Source organism: Bombina bombina, chromosome 4, assembly GCF_027579735.1.
Source record: "Bombina bombina isolate aBomBom1 chromosome 4, aBomBom1.pri, whole genome shotgun sequence".
Classification (NCBI taxonomy): domain Eukaryota; kingdom Metazoa; phylum Chordata; class Amphibia; order Anura; family Bombinatoridae; genus Bombina; species Bombina bombina.
Window position 1 is genome coordinate 287,609,910 of NC_069502.1, and position 20,082 is coordinate 287,629,991.

General features: G+C 40.1%; 1 protein-coding gene across 1 annotated transcript in view; it reads right to left on the reverse strand.

Annotated features, from left to right (window-relative positions):
* LOC128656215 (mast cell carboxypeptidase A-like) overlaps positions 1 to 18,061 on the reverse strand; it is a 173,551-nt gene extending 155,490 nt beyond the window's left edge. The window contains exons 1-3 of the mRNA XM_053710003.1: positions 17,987 to 18,061; positions 17,721 to 17,796; positions 12,924 to 13,048 (exon numbers count right to left, since the gene is read on the reverse strand). Of these exons, the coding sequence (XP_053565978.1) occupies positions 12,924 to 13,048; positions 17,721 to 17,796; positions 17,987 to 18,057 (272 nt within the window). The 5' untranslated portion in view covers positions 18,058 to 18,061. The remainder of the gene's footprint in view (positions 1 to 12,923; positions 13,049 to 17,720; positions 17,797 to 17,986) is intronic.
* Positions 18,062 to 20,082: the final 2,021 nt, after the last annotated feature.

Consider the following 20,082-nt stretch of genomic DNA (forward strand, 5'->3'; position numbering starts at 1 on the left):
AAGACGTACCCTGTACGACATGTGTCGTTAAGGGGTTAATATGTATTTATTTTTTCCTTTAAAACATAAATATATTTTTTAAAATGTATATTCATGTTACAAAAGTCCAGTCAGGGTGCCAGGAATCAGACTGAGACGAGAAGTGCAAAAATAATCACACCTTTATTAGTAGCAAAAAATAATAAAAAGTCCACAAGTCAAATAACAAGCCAGGAGTCAAAACCAGAGCTGGTAGTCAGACGAGCCGAGTCAGGAGCCAAAGCAAATAGTCAGACGAGCCGGAATCAGGAACAAGGAAAACAGCAGAGTCAGGAACAAGCCAGGGATCAGGAACCAGGAAAGACATCAGGCAGCCAGGTAATACACAGGAGCTCTTACAAACAGGTCTGAGACAACGCAAAGGCAAAGCATACTGAACAGAGGCCCTTAAATAATAAGTGATGACATCACAATTCTGAGACTGCATCCTGTCTCACACGGATGATGCACACCAGTATGGCCATAAAAGGAAGTGCAGGAAATGAGCAGCATCCCCCACAATGCACCATAGTAAGCAAGAGAGGTGAGTAAAATGGCTGTCAGCAGCACATGGCAAACAAAACAGGGAAAAAACCCTGACAGTCCCCTCCCCTCAATGACCCCTCCCCTGCGGGAGGACAAAAGGCTTATTGGGGAAACGGGCATGGAAGGCACGGAGGAGGGCAGGAGCATGAACATCAGAGGAGGGAACCCAAGAACGCTCCTCCGGACCGTAGCCCCTCCAGTGAACCAAATACTGTACATGGCCCCTGGACATACGAGAGTCAATAATGCTGCTGACCTCATACTCCTCATGGTTGTCAACAAAGATAGGATGGGGATGAGGCAACACAGTGGTAAACTGATTACAAACTAATGGTTTCAAGAGGGAGACATGAAAAACATTGGAGATGTGCATAGCAGAAGGAAGGTCAAGAGCGTAGGCCACAGGATTAACCCGTCAAGTATTCGAAAAGGACCAACATAACGGGGAGCCAATTTATTGGAAGGCACACGAAGGTTCAAGTTGCGGGAGGACAGTCAAACTCTCTCCCCAACCTGGTACGAAGGTGCGGGCAGACGCCAATGATCAGCCTGGAACTTTTGGCGCTGCATAGAACGATGAAGGCAATCCTGAATCTGCACCCACGTGAAACGGAGTTGCCAGAGATGCTCCTCCAAAGCCGGAATACCCTGAGACATGAATGAATCGGGCAACAAGGATGGTTGAAACCCATAATTCGCCATGAACGGGGATAACTTGGAGGAAGCATTAATAGCACTATTACGAGCAAACTTTGCCCAAGGTAACAGTTCAGATCAATTATTGTGGTGATCTGAAAAATAGCAATGGAGGAACTGTTCCAGAGCTTGATTAGACCGTTCCGTAGCAAAAATTGAAGCAAGCTCCTGAGCGGTAGGCAGCTTCATCAAGGGAATGCAATGTGACATTTTAGAAAAACGGTCAACCACCATAAGGATAACAGTATTGCCATTGGAAACAGGGAGCTCGACAATGAAGTCCATGGAAAGATGTGTCCAAGGACGCTCACCATTAGCAATAGGTTGAAGAAGACTCACAGGAAGACATCGAGGAGTGTTATTCTGTGCACAAACTGAGCAGGAGGCAACATATGCAGCAACATCAGAACGAAGACCTGGCCACCAGAATTGTCGAGTGACAGACCAACTCATTTGGTTCTTGCCTGGGTGACCTGTGGCTTTAGGATATTGGTAAGTGTGCAAAAGTTTAGTTTGAAGATTCTCAGGAACAAAACACTTACCACTAGGTTTCTCAGGAGGTTCATTGGTTTGTGCAGCCAGGATCTCCTCCCCCAAAGGAGAATTCAAATTAGTACGTATGGTAGCCAAAATATGGTCAGAAGGTATAACAGGAGTAGGTACAGCCTCCTCCTTGGACAGAGGCCAAAATTGTCGAGAGAGGGCATCAGCCCTAACATTCTTACTACCAGGCAGGTAGGAGACCACATAATTAAACCAAGACAAAAATGGTGCCCATCTGGCCTGTCGGGGCGACAAACATTTTGCTTCAGATAGATAAGTTAAATTATTGTGGTCAGTAAGAATGAGCACTGGCACGCTAGTACCCTCGAGAAGATGCCTCCATTCCTTGAGTGCCAAAATTATGGCCAGTAATTCCCTGTCGCCAATTTGATAATTGCACTCCGCTGGTGACAATTTCTTAGAGAAGAAACCACACGGATTCAAGGAACTGTCAGGCATAGGACGTTGAGACAAGAGGGCACCTACTCCTGTCACAGACGCATCGACCTCAAGAATGAAAGGCAGGACAGAGTTAGGATGAGCCAGAACTGGAGCGGCAACAAAGGCAGTCCTAAGACTATCAAAGGCCTTAATGGCAGTAGGTGACCAATGGAGTGGATCATTCTCTTTACGGGTCATGTCTGTGATAGGTTTGACCAAGGAAGAAAAGTTTTTAATAAACTTTCTATAGTAATTGGCGAACCCCAAAAAACGTTGAATAGACCGAAGACCAACTGGGCGAGGCCACTGCAGAACTGTAGATAACTTGTCAGGATCCATGGAGAACCCTGCAATAGAGATAACATAACCTAGGAAGGTTACTTGAGTCTGATGGAACTCACATTTCTCGAGTTTACAAAACAGGCCGTTCTCACGTAGTCTCTGAAGAACCCGTGTAACATCAGAACGATGAGCCTCAAGTGTGGGTGAGTGTATGAGGATGTCGTCTAAGTACACCACAACACACTGTTGCAACATATCTCGTAGGACATCATTAATAAATTCCTTAAAAACAGCAAGAGCATTACATAGGCCAAAGGGCATTACAACATACTCATAATGCCCGCTCCTGGTGTTAAATGCTGTTTTCCATTTGTGGCCCTCCTTAATCCTAACGAGATTGTACGCTCCTCTCAAATCAAGTTTAGTAAAGACCGTAGCTCCTTTGAGGCGGTCAAAGAGTTCCGTAATGAGCGGAATAGGGTAAGCATTCTTAATGGTAAGACGATTAAGACCCCTATAATCGATGCATGGTCTTAACTCGCCACCCTTTTTCTTCACAAAGAAGAAGCCAGCCCCTGCAAAAGAGCAGGATTTGCGGATGATCCCCCACGACAGAGCATCGGCAACATACTTCTCCATAGCACAATTCTCTGCAACAGACAGAGGGTACACCTGGCCCTGAGGAGGAATGGTTCTGGGTTGCAGGTCTATGGAACAATCGTAAGACCGGTGAGGAGGCAATGTACCGGCATGCACCTTGTCAAAAACGTCTAGGAACTCTTGGTACTCCTCTGGCAATTGAGATACAGAAGAAGTGCACAAGACTTTAACTGGTTTCAGAAGACAAGTGGAAATACATTGTGGGGACCATGACAAAATTTCAGACCTGCGCCAGTCGAGACTGGGATTGTGCTTTTGGAGCCAGGGATAACCCAGAACAACCAGAAAATGCAGAGAGTTTATCCCCTGGAACTGGAGGGTTTCAAAATGGAGAGCCCCAACAGCCATGGACAATGGAGCAGTTTCGTGAATAACGAGTACGGGCTGAAGGGGCCTGCCATCAACAGCCTAAATAGCAAGCAGAACGGACCGAGGCAAAACAGGAATGGAGTGCTTTGATACAAAAGCACTGTCAATGAAATAGCCTGCAGCATCGGAGTCAACAAGAGCCTGAGTGACTATGGAGGAGTCCACCCAGGAAAGAACAACCATGGTTCTGGGGACAAGGATAAACCACCCAAGGTCTTCCCTGACAGGACCTTAGGTGTGAGCTTTTTCCGGCCGTGTAGGACAAGACTTCAAAAGGTGGCCCTGTAACCCACAATAGAGGCAGAGCCCCTCCCTCCTCCTAAAGGCACTCTCCGCCGCGGAGAGATGCGTGAATCCCAACTTCATCCGCTCAGCAGCACCTGGTGACTCAGGACCAGGAGGCATGGGAGGAAAAGGATGCATTGGTGGGAACGAACACGTAGGAGACAACGGAACAGGAGGCTTCCGCAAGCGCTCCTTGAAAGAGGGCCTCTCTCTGAGTCTGATGTCAATTAGGATCAAAAAAGACATCAATGCCTCGAGATCCTCTGGTAAATCTCTGGCAGCAACTTCATAATATAATCGCATCAGAGAGCCCATGAAAGAAGACGGCAACAAGGGCTTCATTGTTCCAACCTACCTCTGCGGCAAGCGTACGGAACTCAATAGCATACTGAGCAACAGATCTTGTACCTTGCTGAATGGACATGATTCGCTTAGCAGCAGCGGAGGAGCGAGCCAGAACATCAAATATCCTTCGAAAGGAGGCCACACATTCAGGGTAATTTGAAATCACAGGTTTATTAGTCTCCCACAAGGGATTAGCCCAGGCAAGAGCTGTGTCAGAGAGTAACGGGATGAGAAATTCCACCTTAGCTCTGTCAGAGGGAAACGCTTGAGGTAACATCTCAAAGTAAATGCCCACCTGGTTCAAAAACCCTCTGCACTGAATAGGATCTCCTCCATATCGCTGAGGTAGAGGTGCAGAACCGGACATGCTCCTGGTAGGCATAGGTGCAGCAGCGGAAACAGGAGCAGCCATAACTTGCGGGACACTTTGGTCCAAATGTGCAGTGCGAGTCAGCAGGGTTTGCAGGGCTAGTGCAAATTGATCCAAGCGGTGATCCTGTACATCCATCCTGGAAATGATGGCAGGTAAAGGTGGATTATTAGCACCATCAGGATTCATGGCCTTTGCGTAATGTCAGGGTGCCAGGAATCAGACTGAGACAAGAAGTGCAAAAATAATCACACCTTTATTAGTAGCAAAAAATAATAAAAAGTCCACAAGTCAAATAACAAGCCAGGAGTCAAAACCAGAGCTGGTAGTCAGACGAGCCGAGTCAGGAGCCAAAGCGAATAGTCAGATGAGCTGGAATCAGGAACAAGGAAAACAGCAGAGTCAGGAACAAGCCAGGGATTAGGAACCAGGAAAGACATCAGGCAGTCAGGTAATACACAGGAGCTCTTACAAACAGGTCTGAGACAACGCAAAGGCAAAGATTACTGAACAGAGGCCCTTTAAATAATAAGTGATGACATCACAATTCTGAGACTGCATCCTGTCTCACACGGATGATGCACACCAGTTTGGCCATACAAGGAAGTGCAGGAAATGAGCAGCATCCCCCACAATGCACCATAGTCAGCAAGAGAGGTGAGTAAAATGGCTGCCAGCAGCATATGGCAAACAAAACAGGGAAAAAACCCTGACAAGTCCTCAGCATTACAATTGTTTTATTACATAACCGGCATGCAGTTATGCAATACTATAATTATTATGCAACTGTCTTTAATAACATAAATATATTTTTTTAACCCCTTAAGGACCAAGGCCATTTTTCAATTTCTTTCCCTTAAGGACCAGGGCTATTTTTACATTTCTGTGGTGTTTGTGTTTAGCTGTAATTTTCCTCTTATTCATTTACTGTACCCACACATATTATATACCGTTTTTCTCGCCACTAAATGGACTTTCTAAAGATACCATTATTTTTATCATATCTTATAATTTATTATTAAAAATATTATAAAATATGAGGAAAAAATGGAAAAAAAACACACTTTTTCTAACTTTGACCCCCAAAATCTGTTACACATCTACAACCACCAAAAAATAACCATGCTAAATAGTTTCTAAATTTTGTCCTAAATTTCGAAATACCCAATGTTAACATGTTCTTTGCTTTTTTTGCAAGTTATAGGGCAATAAATACAAGAAGCACTTTGCTATTTCAAAACCACTTTTTTTCTAAATGAGCTAGTTACATTGGAACCCTGATATCTGTCAGGAATACCTGAATATCCCTTGACATGTATATATTTATTTTCAGAAGACATCCCAAAGTATTGATCTAGGCCCATTTTGGTATATTTCATGCCACCATTTCACCGCCAAATGCGATCAAATAAAAAAAATTGTTTACTTTTTCACAACTTTTTTCACAAACTTTAGGTTTCTCACAGAAATTATTTGCAAACAACTTATGCAATTATGGCATAAATGGTTGTAAATGCTTCTCTGGGATCTCCTTTGTTCAGAAATAGCAGACTTATATGGCTTTGGCGTTGCTTTTTGGTAATTAGAAGGCTGCTAAATGCCACTGCGCACCACATGTGTTTTATGCCCAGCAGTGAAGGGGTTAATTAGGGAACATGTAGGGAGCTTGTAGAGTTAATTTTAGTGTAGTGTAGTAGACAACCCAAAGTATTGATCTAGGCCCATTTTGGTAAATAAAATGCCACCATTTCACCGCCAAATGCGATCAAATTTAAAAAAAACAGCTTGTGCAATTATGGCACAAATGGTTGTAAATGCTTCTCTTGGATCCCCTTTGTTCAGAAATAGCAGACATATATGGCTTTGGCGATGCTTTTTGGTAATTAGAAGGCTGCTAAATGCTGCTGCACATCACACATGTATTATGTCTAGCAGTGAAGGGGTTAATTAGGGATCTTGTAGGGAGCTTGCAGGGTTAATTTTAGCTTTAGTGTAGAGATCAGCCTCCCACCTGACACATCAGACCCCCTGATCCCTCCCAAACAGCTCTCTTCCCTCCCCCACCCCACAATTGTCCCCGCCATCTTAAGTACTGGCAGAAAGTCTGCCAGTACTAAAATAAAAGGTATCTTTTATTTTTTTTTATTATTTTTTTTAGCATATTTACATATGCTGCGGTGTAGGATCCCCCTTAGCCCCAAACCTCCCTGATCTCCCACCAAACAGCTCTCTAACCCTCCCCCTCTACATTATTGGCAGCCATCGTGGGTACTGGCAGCTGTCTGCCAGTAGCCAGTTTACAAAAAAATATTTTTTTTTTATTTTTTCCCCCACTTTTCTGTAGTGTAGCTTCCCCCCCAAAGACTAAACCCCCACCCTCTCCCAGATCACTTTGATTATATATAATAAAATTTTTATTCCCCCTCTGTCCCTCTAAAATTACACAAACTGTTCCATAGTGTAATGGTTCCCACCCGCTCCCTCCCCGTGCACGCGCACGCCCGCCTCCCCGTGCACGCGCACGCATCTGTGCGCGCCCCCAGCTACCCCGCCCACGATCCCGCCCACCTCTGCACTCACCAAGCCATCGATGGCCGCCCACCCGCCTCCCACGTCGGCTCCCACCCACCAACGATTGCGGCCATCGATGTCCGGTGCAGAGAGGGCCACAGAGTGGCTCTCTCTGCATCGGATGGGGAAAAAGGTTATTGCAGTGATGCCTCGATATTGAGGCATCACTGCAATAACCGGAAAGCGGCTGGAAGCGATCAGGATCGCTTCCAGCCGCTTTCAACCCCAACGTCGTACAGGGTACGTCGCTGGTCTATAAAGACCAGTTTGTGCAAGACGTACCCTGTACGACGTATGTCGTTAAGGGGTTAAAATATATTTATATTTACAATAATAAATGCATCAAGCAAGAATATCTACATTTAAATTTATATATCCAATACTTAAACTAATATGAATTATACATGACCATGCATTTTTTTTTTTTTTTATTATATATGTATCACAGTCTGTATTCTCTTTTTTTTTTTTTTTTTTAATTATTTTTTTATTGAAGTTAAGACACATATCATCGCAGCAACAAGAACTCGCCCACAAGCCAAAGTTACAACAAAGAGATTAATACATTGTCTATACATAGGCATTGTTGAGAAAGCAATAGGCATATATAGCAAGAGAAAATACATTTTGAAATCTGGTTTTGAAGATAGACAGTATCTTGGGCGAGATTAAATAAAACTTCATTTTATAATATATTATCAGCGTATGAGCTCCACATTCTAATAGTATTTTACCTAAGACCAAAATATCAGTCTGTGGAGGGTCAACATAGATATCAGCCACTCTTGGGCCGAGATTAATAGGGGGATGGGGGATATTCAGCGGGTAAGCACCGCTATACGCATAGGGAAAGGGGTGGGGGGGACGGAGCCATAAATATAGAGACTAGCAGGACATAATACGGCATGCTGGGTTAACTTATAAGCAATAAACTGAACATGGATTTATTTCAGGCTATTGTGGATATTAGAGTTCTCCCCTCCAGTAAAGTGATTAATACAAAATATATGCCAAGTGTCCCAAGAGGTCTATATATGGGACCAGACGATCAAGGTAGTTCAAAGTTTACCACTTCAGGGCAATATTTGGGAGTATTTTAGAATTATACGAAAGGTATGATGCTTTATAATCATAGGTAAAAGACACCCTTATTGCAATAAATAGAGGTATGTCTAATCAAGGGAGGCCTAATCTTCCTGTTATAACTGGTTAACATAACTTGGACTAAATAGATGCTATTAATGTTTACAACATGTTTAGAGGGTATGCTTACCTCTATGAATATATACACTATTAGTGAACTATAGGTAAGCCTGGTTAAACAAACCCAAACAATAAAAATTTCATACCATAAATCTTACCTAGAACAATTAGCAGTCTCATATAACATATATACTATAAGCAGCCCCTACTTCTCCTTATTAACTGAGCCCTAACTACTACACATAATTAAAAATGGGGAGAGTTAGTTGAGGCATTTTAAGATAGCATTGAGTCATGTTAGGTTAGGCTGAAAACATTTAACTAATAAACTTAATACGTTGCCACATAGAAGCATTAGTGAGACCACACTTTGTAATATTTGGTCTAGAATGAGAGAGCCAATAAAAGATTTTTCTGGCGTCCTGACATGTACATCGTATAATAGGCAATTCCCACAAGTATAGCATGAGCAGAGAAAAATAGCATGGGGAGACATATTTTCTATATATCTAAGTAAAACATATAATTACAGAACAATTAACTTCTTCAAACTTGTGAACAGTTAGACCATGTAGCTACTCTAGTCTCTATTAACAAATTATCCGTTTACAGTAAGCATATCCCACAGTGACTGTATACGTGGGAAAGAATTAACTAACATAATGTACAGGACAATTAACAATTAACACTGTACCCAGGGGCACCGGGGAGCTTATAAACACAGGTTTGGTGCTAGCAGTCATTTTCTATCTCAGTAAGCATAGAGCAGAGAGGATGGACAAAATTTTCATTATGATATAGAGAGACACACATGAAGTTGAAACAAATGCAGAGCATCATTAAACACCTCAAAAAAAATCTTAACATGCATATTACAGCGATAATGTTGAAGCAACTTTACATCTTCAATAACGTAAATTTATGTATCAGTGTTTTACCTCTACATCTCATTAAGAAAACTTAACAATTTAGGCAATGCAATTCTATATATGCTGGGATATGATTTTAAAACTAACTCCCTACTAAATGTATAGTATGAATAAGCTATGGCAGTTATTTATAATCAGCCACCTTGGAAGGAAGCGGCATGTCACAATCTCTACCCGCACTCAATAACAAGTGCTGATTATGGAGGTGTGTAAGAGTACATAACTTCTGCAAATTACTGCAGTCTTGCAAGGTGTCCGATGAACAATCTGTAGCCTGCTTGGCTTAAACCATAGTCTACAATTCTCAGCCAGGACAAATCCAGAAAATTAGGTGACTGACCAGGGCAGATCAGGAGAGCGTTTGCATAATTTCAAGTATAGCCCTCCGGTTTGTCTCAGTTTTAACCTATGCCCAATCGTAGTTTGAAACATGAAAGCTGAGATTCAGGTTTGCTCCCAGAGAATGTATGCAAAAAAATGCCCAGGGGCATCGTGTCTCTATTCTTTGTTACTTCTAATGCTTGCCTGGGAAGCTTTATGGAAGGATCTCCTGCGTTCCACTCCGAGAACCCCCAGTAGTTCCCTCCAGGGGAAGAGACTGCAGAGAAAGACACACAGAGTCCGTGGACTCTCCGCCTCCCTCCTGAAGGCCTGACTGTTGTCCCCAAAATCGCCGGCAAGGCTAGCGGTAGGTACCGCTCTTCAGTAGTTGGAAGGTGTAGCCTGGGGCCCTGAGGCAGCCGCAGTAAGCGCTGCATACCTGTGATCTGGAGGAATCCCTCTGGCATCGGCACATCGGTCTTTACGTGGACCGGAACAGCTGAGCTTGCAGGTGTCAGATCGCCACTCGAATTGCCAGACACTGCTATAGTCAAATCTCGTCTGGGCTGCTTTGCTTGTGGTGGCTCAGATGGGAATTGTGTAGATAGTAGATTTTCTGATCGGTCCGCCACGTGGGTGTTATTACTGAATGAGCAAGCAAAGCCATCTTGTCCTCGCAGCACCTCAATGTCGGATCTTAAGCTGCGAAAATGAATATCAGCTTTGTCAAGGAGATCCTTTAGGATATAAGTCAAGTGTATGAAAGTTTCCTCCATTTCTTAGGCTTGATAAATAGGATATATAGTTTTCTAGGACTGCTTACATAAAGGCTTTAGTGAACAGATTTCAGGAGCTCTCCTAAAACACGTCTATCCTCTATGGTAGTTGGCTCCGCCCCCCCCCCATGCATTTTATTTTAAAGATTGCAGTTATAATGTACTCAGGCCTTGCATTGATATTTAATAGTTAAACAGTTACGCATGTATATTGCATAATTGTTTAAATATTGCATATACATTAAAATGTATTTATGTTAGCTTGTTGTATTTATTAGTGATAACATATATATATATATATATATATATATATATATAAATATATATTTATGTTATAGCAGTCAGTAGCATTAAATAATATTTTTACATAACAGGCATGAAGTTATGTAGACCTATAATATTAATTATACTATCTTTAATAAGAAATAATAAACACAATAAGCAACATTAATTACATTTATATTCATATGCAAATATTTAAACATGCATTCTACAAAACAATGCATCATTTTTTGTATTGAATATTTATATGTAGGGCCTTAGCTTCTACAATTAGTTTTAGGTTACGGCAGCTTATGGGTCAATGTTTAAATGATATTCTTTGCCATGTACAATGCATATTGTTTAAAGTATCGTAGATATATTAAAAGGGATTTAATGATTGCTTAATATTATGTGAAACATAAACATATATTTTCAAATATATATTTGTTTTTTAAATAATAGCAAGCAACTATTAAATCCCTTTTAAGATATCTCCAATACTTTAAATAATCTACATTGTACATGACAAAGAATATTTTGTCAAGGGGATGAAATAAACTCCAGAGGGCCCGCAAAACCTGGCTGGGCTATCCGTGCTCCTTGAACTCAGCACCAGACCGGAAATTGAGTCCCAGTCTGCTGCTTATTAAAAGGGGCATTGATCGAGTAGGGTGCACGGGATCAAGTTAGTCTTTTAGAATGTTTTCAGCAATTTGATGAGGCACCTAGGGATAACACTTGTTAAATGGTACTACCTTCTTGGAGAATGGGGGACCGAATCTAAAGTGTCCCCCATTCTCCCAGAAGGAGTGATGTAGTTATAGTGTTCAGGGGAGTTAGTGAGGTGAAGGCTTCTATGGGAGAAACATTGCTGCTCACCAGCATTGCTCGGACATGCCCCTTTTATTAGAATATTTTGATGCTTTGAATATTGGGGCTACAGTGAGAAATAGAGTCAAGTTTTAAAATATTTTCACACATTACTTGATTGAAGAAAAAAGTCAAGTGATGTTACCTTGCTTGAAAACGCAGTTTATCTATGTTTCTTGGTAGGGAATGAGGTGTTTTCTGTAAAGCTTGCAGAAAAATGCAATGTTTGTCTGTGTTTCTTGCTGGGCAATGAAGTGCTTGTATTTAGCGCTTGCATGGAAATGCAAAGTTTTTCTTAATTACTTGCTGGGGAATAAGGTGTTTGTCTGTAGATCTTACTGGGTAATGCAAAGTTTGTCCGTGTTTCTTGCAGGGGAATGATATTCATTATTCAGCCTCTTCCAGATATTTAGGTCTGTTTACACTTCATTATTGTTTTTTTTCTACTTAGGGGACCCCTCCTATATATAGATTTGGTTTTCAATCATTGGGCTAGATTACAAATGCGATACAAACGCTTTTATCCTTTCCGTGAACAGTTTTCCGAAAATAAAAAGTTGCACAAAACATTACAAAGAACACATACACCCATAAATAAACTATTAACCCCTAAACTGCATCACAAACTACCTAAATAAACTGTTAACCCCTAATCCGCCATTCCCCCCACATCGCAAAGTACCTAAATAAACTATTAACCCCTAAACAGCCATCCCCACATCGCAAACTACCTAAATAAACTATTAACCCCTAAACTGCCATCCCCCCACATCGCAAACTACCTAAATAAACTATTAACCCCTAAACTACCATCCCCCACATTGCAAACTACCTAAATAGAATGAAAGCTTTTTCCTTTCATTCTATTAGCTGATTTGAATTTGAAGATTCAAATCAGCCAATAGGAATGCAAGGGTACCCCTGTATAAAAGGAGTATCTCGTATTCATTATTCAGTGTGCGGCTAGAGACCATATGAACCTCCATGTTCAAGCTCGCAAGATGAGGACTGACATCGCCGCCGCCATCAGTGGGATGAAGAAGATGGACCGCCGCCTGGAAGAAGATGGACCTCCACCTGGATGAAAATGGACCTCCACCTTTATCAAGATGGAGGGATCGCCACCATCATCATCATCGGTAAGTACTATTATGGAGTTAGTGTTACTTTTTTTTTTTTTTTTTTAGGTGTTTCATTTTTTTTTATAGATTTGTTTTTTTTTTTGGGGGGGGGGGGTTGGGGTGATTATAATGTTAGGGGATTATTTTTTTTTTTAACAAAAAGAGCTGTTCCTTTTAGGGCAATGCCCTACAAATGGCCATTTTAATTGTTATGTTTTTAACACTAAAGGTTTATGTAATGGGGAGAGGCTTGAGATGGAAAGAATTACAAAGGGCAATATAGTTTTTTATATTATTTTAATTGAAAACTTACCTGTAGTTAATCCTTTTCTGATCAAAGTACCCTATGATAATTTCTGAGTCCTCTTTATTAGCATGAAAATCCACAACAGTTTTAGGGATCACATGATGGGATGATTCAGGTTTCCAGAAATCAAGCTGAAAAAAATTATAAAATGTATAACAAAACAAATAATACATAAACTATATCAATATTGTTACACTGAAAATGTAAATATTTAATACATTTTGGGCTTTATTACAAGAGGAGCACAAACATATTAGAGCTATGTGTTATCAATTGAGCACAATCAATAGCACTTATATTTCTGGGCTCATATTACAATTCCAAAGCTAACTTTATTACTTGAGCAATAATCTCATGCTAAGATCTGCATTTTGGATAGTGTACTGTAGGTGCCCCTAATCCCTTACATATTACACTTCTATGGGGTGTGCGGTAAAATTCATGTGGGATATTGTGCTATACATTAAAATCATAGAACGCGCTAGAAAAAGTTTGGGCTGCATTAAGATGCTTTGGTTTAAATATTTAACCATCCACTTGAAATACCAGATTGTGTGTTATTCTTTGCACGAGGTTGTGCAAAATATAATGCACTATGCACTATCGATTGTGCTCCACTTTTAATCTAGTCCAATATTATTAGAAACAGAAAATAATTTAATTTTTTTTACTATGAGCTCCTGGCTCCAGCTAAAAGAGCTACCCTTAAAAGCACAAAAACAGCATTAATACATTTATTGGTGGCCCTAACTACTGTATCTGAGAGACAACTGGTGCATTCAGGTGGCTCTACTCACGGTGCAATCCTCTCCAGAACCTCCCTGGTGAGAGAGGCCACCATAGTCTTATGGCAGTGGGGATATTCATCAGCTCTAACCACTACAGGGATCTCCTGCACTTTGGACTGTGCTGTGACTTCATAAGCGTTGGTTAGAGGCTAAGATGGGCAGCCTTACAGTACAGTTTACCCGAGTGTTGCAAGTCATGATTTTGAACTGTGAATGAGCTCTAGCAAGGATCATAACATTCTCTTCTAAGGTAATTGCCTGTGATATGATAATGCCTCTTGATACAATAACTAGTGCATTCCATTTGCTTCTCCTAGTGCTTCACGCTCGCCGGAAACAAAAGTTATGAAGCAGCGGTCTAAAGACTGCTGCTCCATAACTTGTACGCCTGCTCTGAGGCGGCAGGCAGAAATCAACCCGATCAAATACGATCGGGTTGATTGACACCCGCTGCTAGTGGCTGATTGGCTGCAAATCTGCAGGGGGGGGCATTGCACCAGCATTTATCGATGTTTATCGATGTGCGGCTGACATGATACGCTACTTTGATTGATAAATATGCCCCAAGAACCTAAAATAACAGTAATACTTTATTTTTTTCTTGGCCTCAGTTATGGTTTTGTATGTTTTTCATTTTTAATGCTCACCATGGATTTACGAACCCTTCCTCCTCTGTATGTTTCTGCCATGTTCCAGGATAAGCTTCTCCTTATGCTAAGCCTTGTGCCTATATAATTTCAACTATAAATATGTTATATCTTATTTTCCATTACCCTCAAAAATCAACAAAAGGAAATCCTGAAACATAGAGCAAACATAATCTTACTATTTGATTATTGTTAATGTGTTTAATATTGCACAGTTTATTGCATAGCACTATGGGGTTGATCACAATCTTCATTTCCGCAGATAATGATTTCTGAATGTTAGCCAATTTTATAATGGTTCTTTTCCAGCTGTCACAATCTGCTGATAATATCCCTCAAACATGAAATTGTTAACTCCCCAAATAACACATGGGTGCCCATTTAACAAGCTTCGTAGTGAGCTTCTGGGCACGTGTTTCTGGTGAGTCTTCAGATTCACCAGAAACAGCAGTTATGAAGCAGCGGTCACAAAGACTGCTGCTCCATAACCTGTCCGCCTGCTCTGAGCAGACGGACAGACATTGCCAGAAATCAACCCGATCGGGTACGATCGGGTTGATTGACACCTCCCTGTTGGCGGCCCATTGGCCGTGAGTCTGCAGGGGGTGGCGTTGCACCAGCAGCTTTTGTGAGCTGCTGGTTCAATGCTGAATACGGAGAGCGTATTGCTCTTCGCATTCAGCGAGGTCTGGCGGACCTGATCCGCACTGTCGGATCAGGTCCGGCAGACTTTGTTAAATAGAGGCCAAAATCTTTATTTGCTTTTTTAATCTTGCATCATCCTAATTGGAAAGTAAAATGTACATGATAAAAGGGACATTAAACACATTTTTTTCCTTTTCATTCAACCAGAGAATACAATTTTAAACATTCTAGTATCTTTTGTTGCATTAGCAGCAATGCACTACTGGGATCTAGCTGAACACATCAGGGGAGCCAATAACATGACACAGATATGCACAGCCACCAATCCGCAGCTCCTGAGCCTTCCTAATTACTCTTTTCAACAAAGGGAACAAAACAAATTAGCCAATAGAACTAAATTATAAAGTTTTTTAATTCACATGCTCTATCTGAATCATGGGAGTAAAAATGTGGGCTTCATGTCCCTTTAAAGACAAACAAACTGGCAATATTGAGGTTTATCGATTACATCACTGGTTGAAGTTCCTGTATGTTGATCAATACCTTTTTATAGTTATTAGTAATGCTAATAGTATATATGTATGTCTCTCAGGTCATTATACGTACAGTGGACATGTGTTTTTGTTGGGTTGTTTATTTTAAAAAATGCTTAAAGGACATGATACCCAAATGTTGAAGCACTTGAAAGTGATGCAGCAAAGCTGTATAAAGCTAACTCTAAAATGTTGCCTGAACATCTCTATGTAAACAAGGCAGATATTTTACCTCAAATTTCCTAAGTATTCCCACCCCACTGTAAATAGACTGTAAGCAGCCAATCAGGTTGCTAGTCCCAGGACTGGCAAGGGAGTGTGCATATGGCACGTGCAGGCACAGTCATGTTATTTTCCTATACAGTTTAAGGAAGTTTACTATTAAATATCACGAGATTTCAGTGAAATCTCATGAGATCACAGCAAAGGAATTGCATGACCTCAGCATTGCAGATGCTGGCTATTATTATTATTTTTTTAAATTTGCAGTTGGACAGCAGCTGAAGTATGACTTTTCACAGAGCACTTACTCTGCTGAACTAAAGAAATTTTGAGATAAAATATAGAGATGTTCAAGTGATATTTTCATATCAGCTTTTTACAGTTATACTGCATTCCTTTCAAGTGATTTAGCATATGAGAATTTATGTCCCTTTAATATTATTTTTGTAACTTTGATTAACCACTTGCCCCAAATGGACGTAAGTACTATGTCACTCAGTACTTTGCCCAGTGTACTTTGTTGACATAGTACCTATGTCCAACATTGTGGTACATGCTGCAGTCCCTGCTTATAGTGAGGGAGCAGTGATCATGCTCCCTTTACCATATGAAGACAGATCACAGATACAGACAGTGACACAGACAGTGTTGCTGTCTGTATCTGCTGCAGTGGGTGTGTGTGGGGTGTGGGAGAGAAGGAGAGAGATGGGTTGGTGTCCTATTGATGGAAGGAGAGGAAGGGTTCCCTACGATACAGAAAATATTATAAAGAGAGAGGGAGGGATGGGTCTAAAACTTAAGCTAATAGGGGGGCATCACATAATCGGTTAGAGAGGGGAGGTGGGGAGGGGGAACTCCTACACTACAGAATTTTATAAAATTAAATAAATAAAATAAAAAAAGACATGTACTGGCAGTGACCATTGGGGGGGGGGGGGTTAGAGAGCTGTTTGGTAGTGATCAGGGGAGCTGGAAGTTTAAAGGGCAGATCCCTACACTAAATAGAAAAAAAAATAAAAAAAATGGTGGCATAAAATATACCAAAATGGGCCTAGATCAATACCTTGGGTTTTCTACATTTTTTTTTATAGTTTTGATAGGTAAATCAAAAACACCAAGGTTCTATTTCTGTTTAAATGGAGTGACAACCATAATGCTGACATTTTTTTTTGTAGTTTGTGCAAGTTTTTCTTTGAAATTCCTGGTAGCAAAGGGGGTTTAAGCAGGTGACATTTGTATTTGTTTGGTGACATTGCTTCCTAGTGTTATCCAATATAGTAGGAGTAATGAGTTTTTTGTTGCAAAAAAATTTGGGTACCCCAAAATAATTTGAAAAGTGTTGTCCTAGGTTTATCGAGTCATTTTAGTTGTGGAATATAAGCAGTAAATTAACCTGAAAATATGTTACCACTAATCACCAGCTAGCAAATAGCAGTTCATTGCTGCTCCAGAGCTTTTCTAGATATTATTCTACAACACACGATACCAAGAAGAAAATTTTAAAACAGAAATAAATTGAAAAGTCTCTTAGAAATTCAGGTTTTGTCTGAACAAGGACATTTAATCTTGACTTTCAAGTTTCTTAAACATTAGACAATCTGTAACTCATGTTTTTTTATATTAGAACAATTTGCTCTCAAATTCAAAGTCCATGAAAAGTGATCCACCCATATTATTTCTCAAAACAAATGGCAAAATGGTACATTCTGTACCTTTAAGCTTTATTTGGCATAATGCACTGAACATATATTTTATCTTCATTTAGATTATTTTGCATTTTGTTCAACCAACCTCTATTATTTCAATTAATTTGGGAGCTTGTTTGCAGGACCTAAATTACTTTGCAGCTTATGTATATACAGTAAACCTTATAATCAAAATAGAATTTGTGAACGCTTAATAAAACTTAATTATAATAATATTAATAATTTAATTTTCAATACTAGTAACAAATAATAACAGTCTTACCTTCATCACCTTGTCCAAATATTTAAGAAGATTCACCTCCTCTTCATTTTGTGGTGTCACTCTGAAAACTTTTTCACTACAAAAAGAATACTTTTATAAACTTCATGAAAATTAGATTCTCAGTTTAATTACCTAAAAAATATATCCTCTGCAAAGAAGAGATAAATTATAAACGTCTGTGGATAACAGTATAGTCTAGTCTTTCATAAATACTCATTAGGCTGGTGGCGCAAACTGTTATGAACAAGATATATGAATACATTTACTTATCAAAGCGACGTTTAGCTGGAAGACACAGAGGTGCGGCAGCAAGGATGATAAGTAACAAGAGCTTCATGATTCTGTTTCTGTTTAGTCACTCCATTTCCTTATAAAACCAAGTTTTATCTCCATCTCTTTATACAAGGATGTGATCATAATCAGAATATTATAACTCTTTACTGCCATGTCACAATGATGCTAGAATATCTAAATTCTCACATTTGCCTTCAATTTGTAATCCAAACAAAAATGGCTAGTACAAAACCTATTTGGTAGCCCACAAATTTATATTTTTATGGATTGATATTTTTGTACAGTGTTTTAAGCTAATAATGATTTAACATGTTTTAAATTAATCTCATATTCTGAAGCATAACATTTTAAACAATATTAATGACATTTTATTTTGGGCATGTAAGATATTGAAAAGGTAGTTAGTCTGCAGGAACAGAAACAATGGAGCTCAAAAGAGAAGAAAAACAGGACGATCTAAGTGTAGATGATAAAAACTCTTTTCCACTTTATTATCACACGTATGTAGATGTGCACTTACAAGAGGTACCCTCAAACATGTGAGGTATGTGTCAGCATATACAGTATTCCACAGCCTGGTAACACTTCCCAAACTTGTCATACATTTGCTGAAAGCAAAGTCTCCCCCTCCCCCTTATCTAGTGCATTCAAAACGAGCTTATCCAGCTATAGAGGGGGTGTCAGTGAGGCAGCGGTAGTGCAACAAAGTAAGCCGGCTATGCATCCACTGCTCCACACATATCACCTACTTCCTCCGTTCACGTGAAAAATGGGCGTGGCCTTACACGTTTCGCTGGGCTCCTCCCAGCTTCATCAGAGGCGATGCCCATCCTCCCCAGCAGCAGCCTTTTAAGGACCGGGAGCTTTAGAAATGCCAACACACTCAGGGCAGGTAACGAGTGCAATCCCTCCCATAAGAGGCTGCTTACTGTAAAAATGTTACGATTAACATCAAACCTAAATAAGCAGGTATGCATTCCCAGGTCAAATAAAACTATCACCATAACCAAAACGGTTCATACCTAAACCCATAAAAATAGAATAACTCAATACATATATAAATATGCAACATTGTTAATCTTAAAACACAAAATCTTCTCACTTTAAAAAATACTGCTTAAAAATCTATATATTAAAACAACATATGTGTATAGAAAAAGGTACATATATATAAAAATGAACCCATATATATATTGAAATAAATACATATAAAAATGGACATATATGTGTGTAAAGATATGTTTTACAATAACAGTGACAAATTCTAGACTGTATGTATACACACATTTCATATCCTTGGAAGTATATCTATTCCCATTCATTTATACCAAACAAGAATTTTCACAATGAATGATTGTGATAACTACTAGACATCCAGGAAGGCTGCTACGTCTATATCCCGGTTCAACCCACCTGGACCCATAGCATCTAGTCTATGGATCCAGTATGTTTCCCGTTTCCTAAGTGCAAATAATCTATCCCCCCCTCTCACTGTATTCTTGATATACTCTATCGCAATAATAGTTAACCCCGTGCTATCCTTATTATGGCATTCAAGGAAATGGGCTGAGACCACATGGCTATCTATCGCAGGGGTCAGCAATGTTGGCTCTACAGATGTTTTAGAACTACATTTCCCATGATGCTTAGGCAGCTTAAAAACACTTAAGCATCATGGGAATCGTAGTTCTAAAACAACTGGAAAGCCAAGGTTGCTGACCCCTGATCTAGCCCATTCTCTATATTCCTCAGGTGCTCACTGAACCTTGTCTTTACCGAGCGTTTCGTACGTCCTCCATAAATCTTGTCACATGAACACCTGAGGCGATAGACAACGAAGCAGGTCTTACAAGTCATCAAGTCTTTTATCTTATATTTGTTATCCCCCCTAGTGGGTCCAAAGGTTTTATTCTGTTGGTCAATATGTGTGCAACACTTACAGCTTTTTCTCCCACACCTGAAAAATCCTTTTGAGTTTGTTTTTAACCAAGTGCCAGATGTTAATGGTCTCAACATACTGTGACGTATCCTATTTTTATCTTTAACCCCTTAATGACAGAGGACTTAC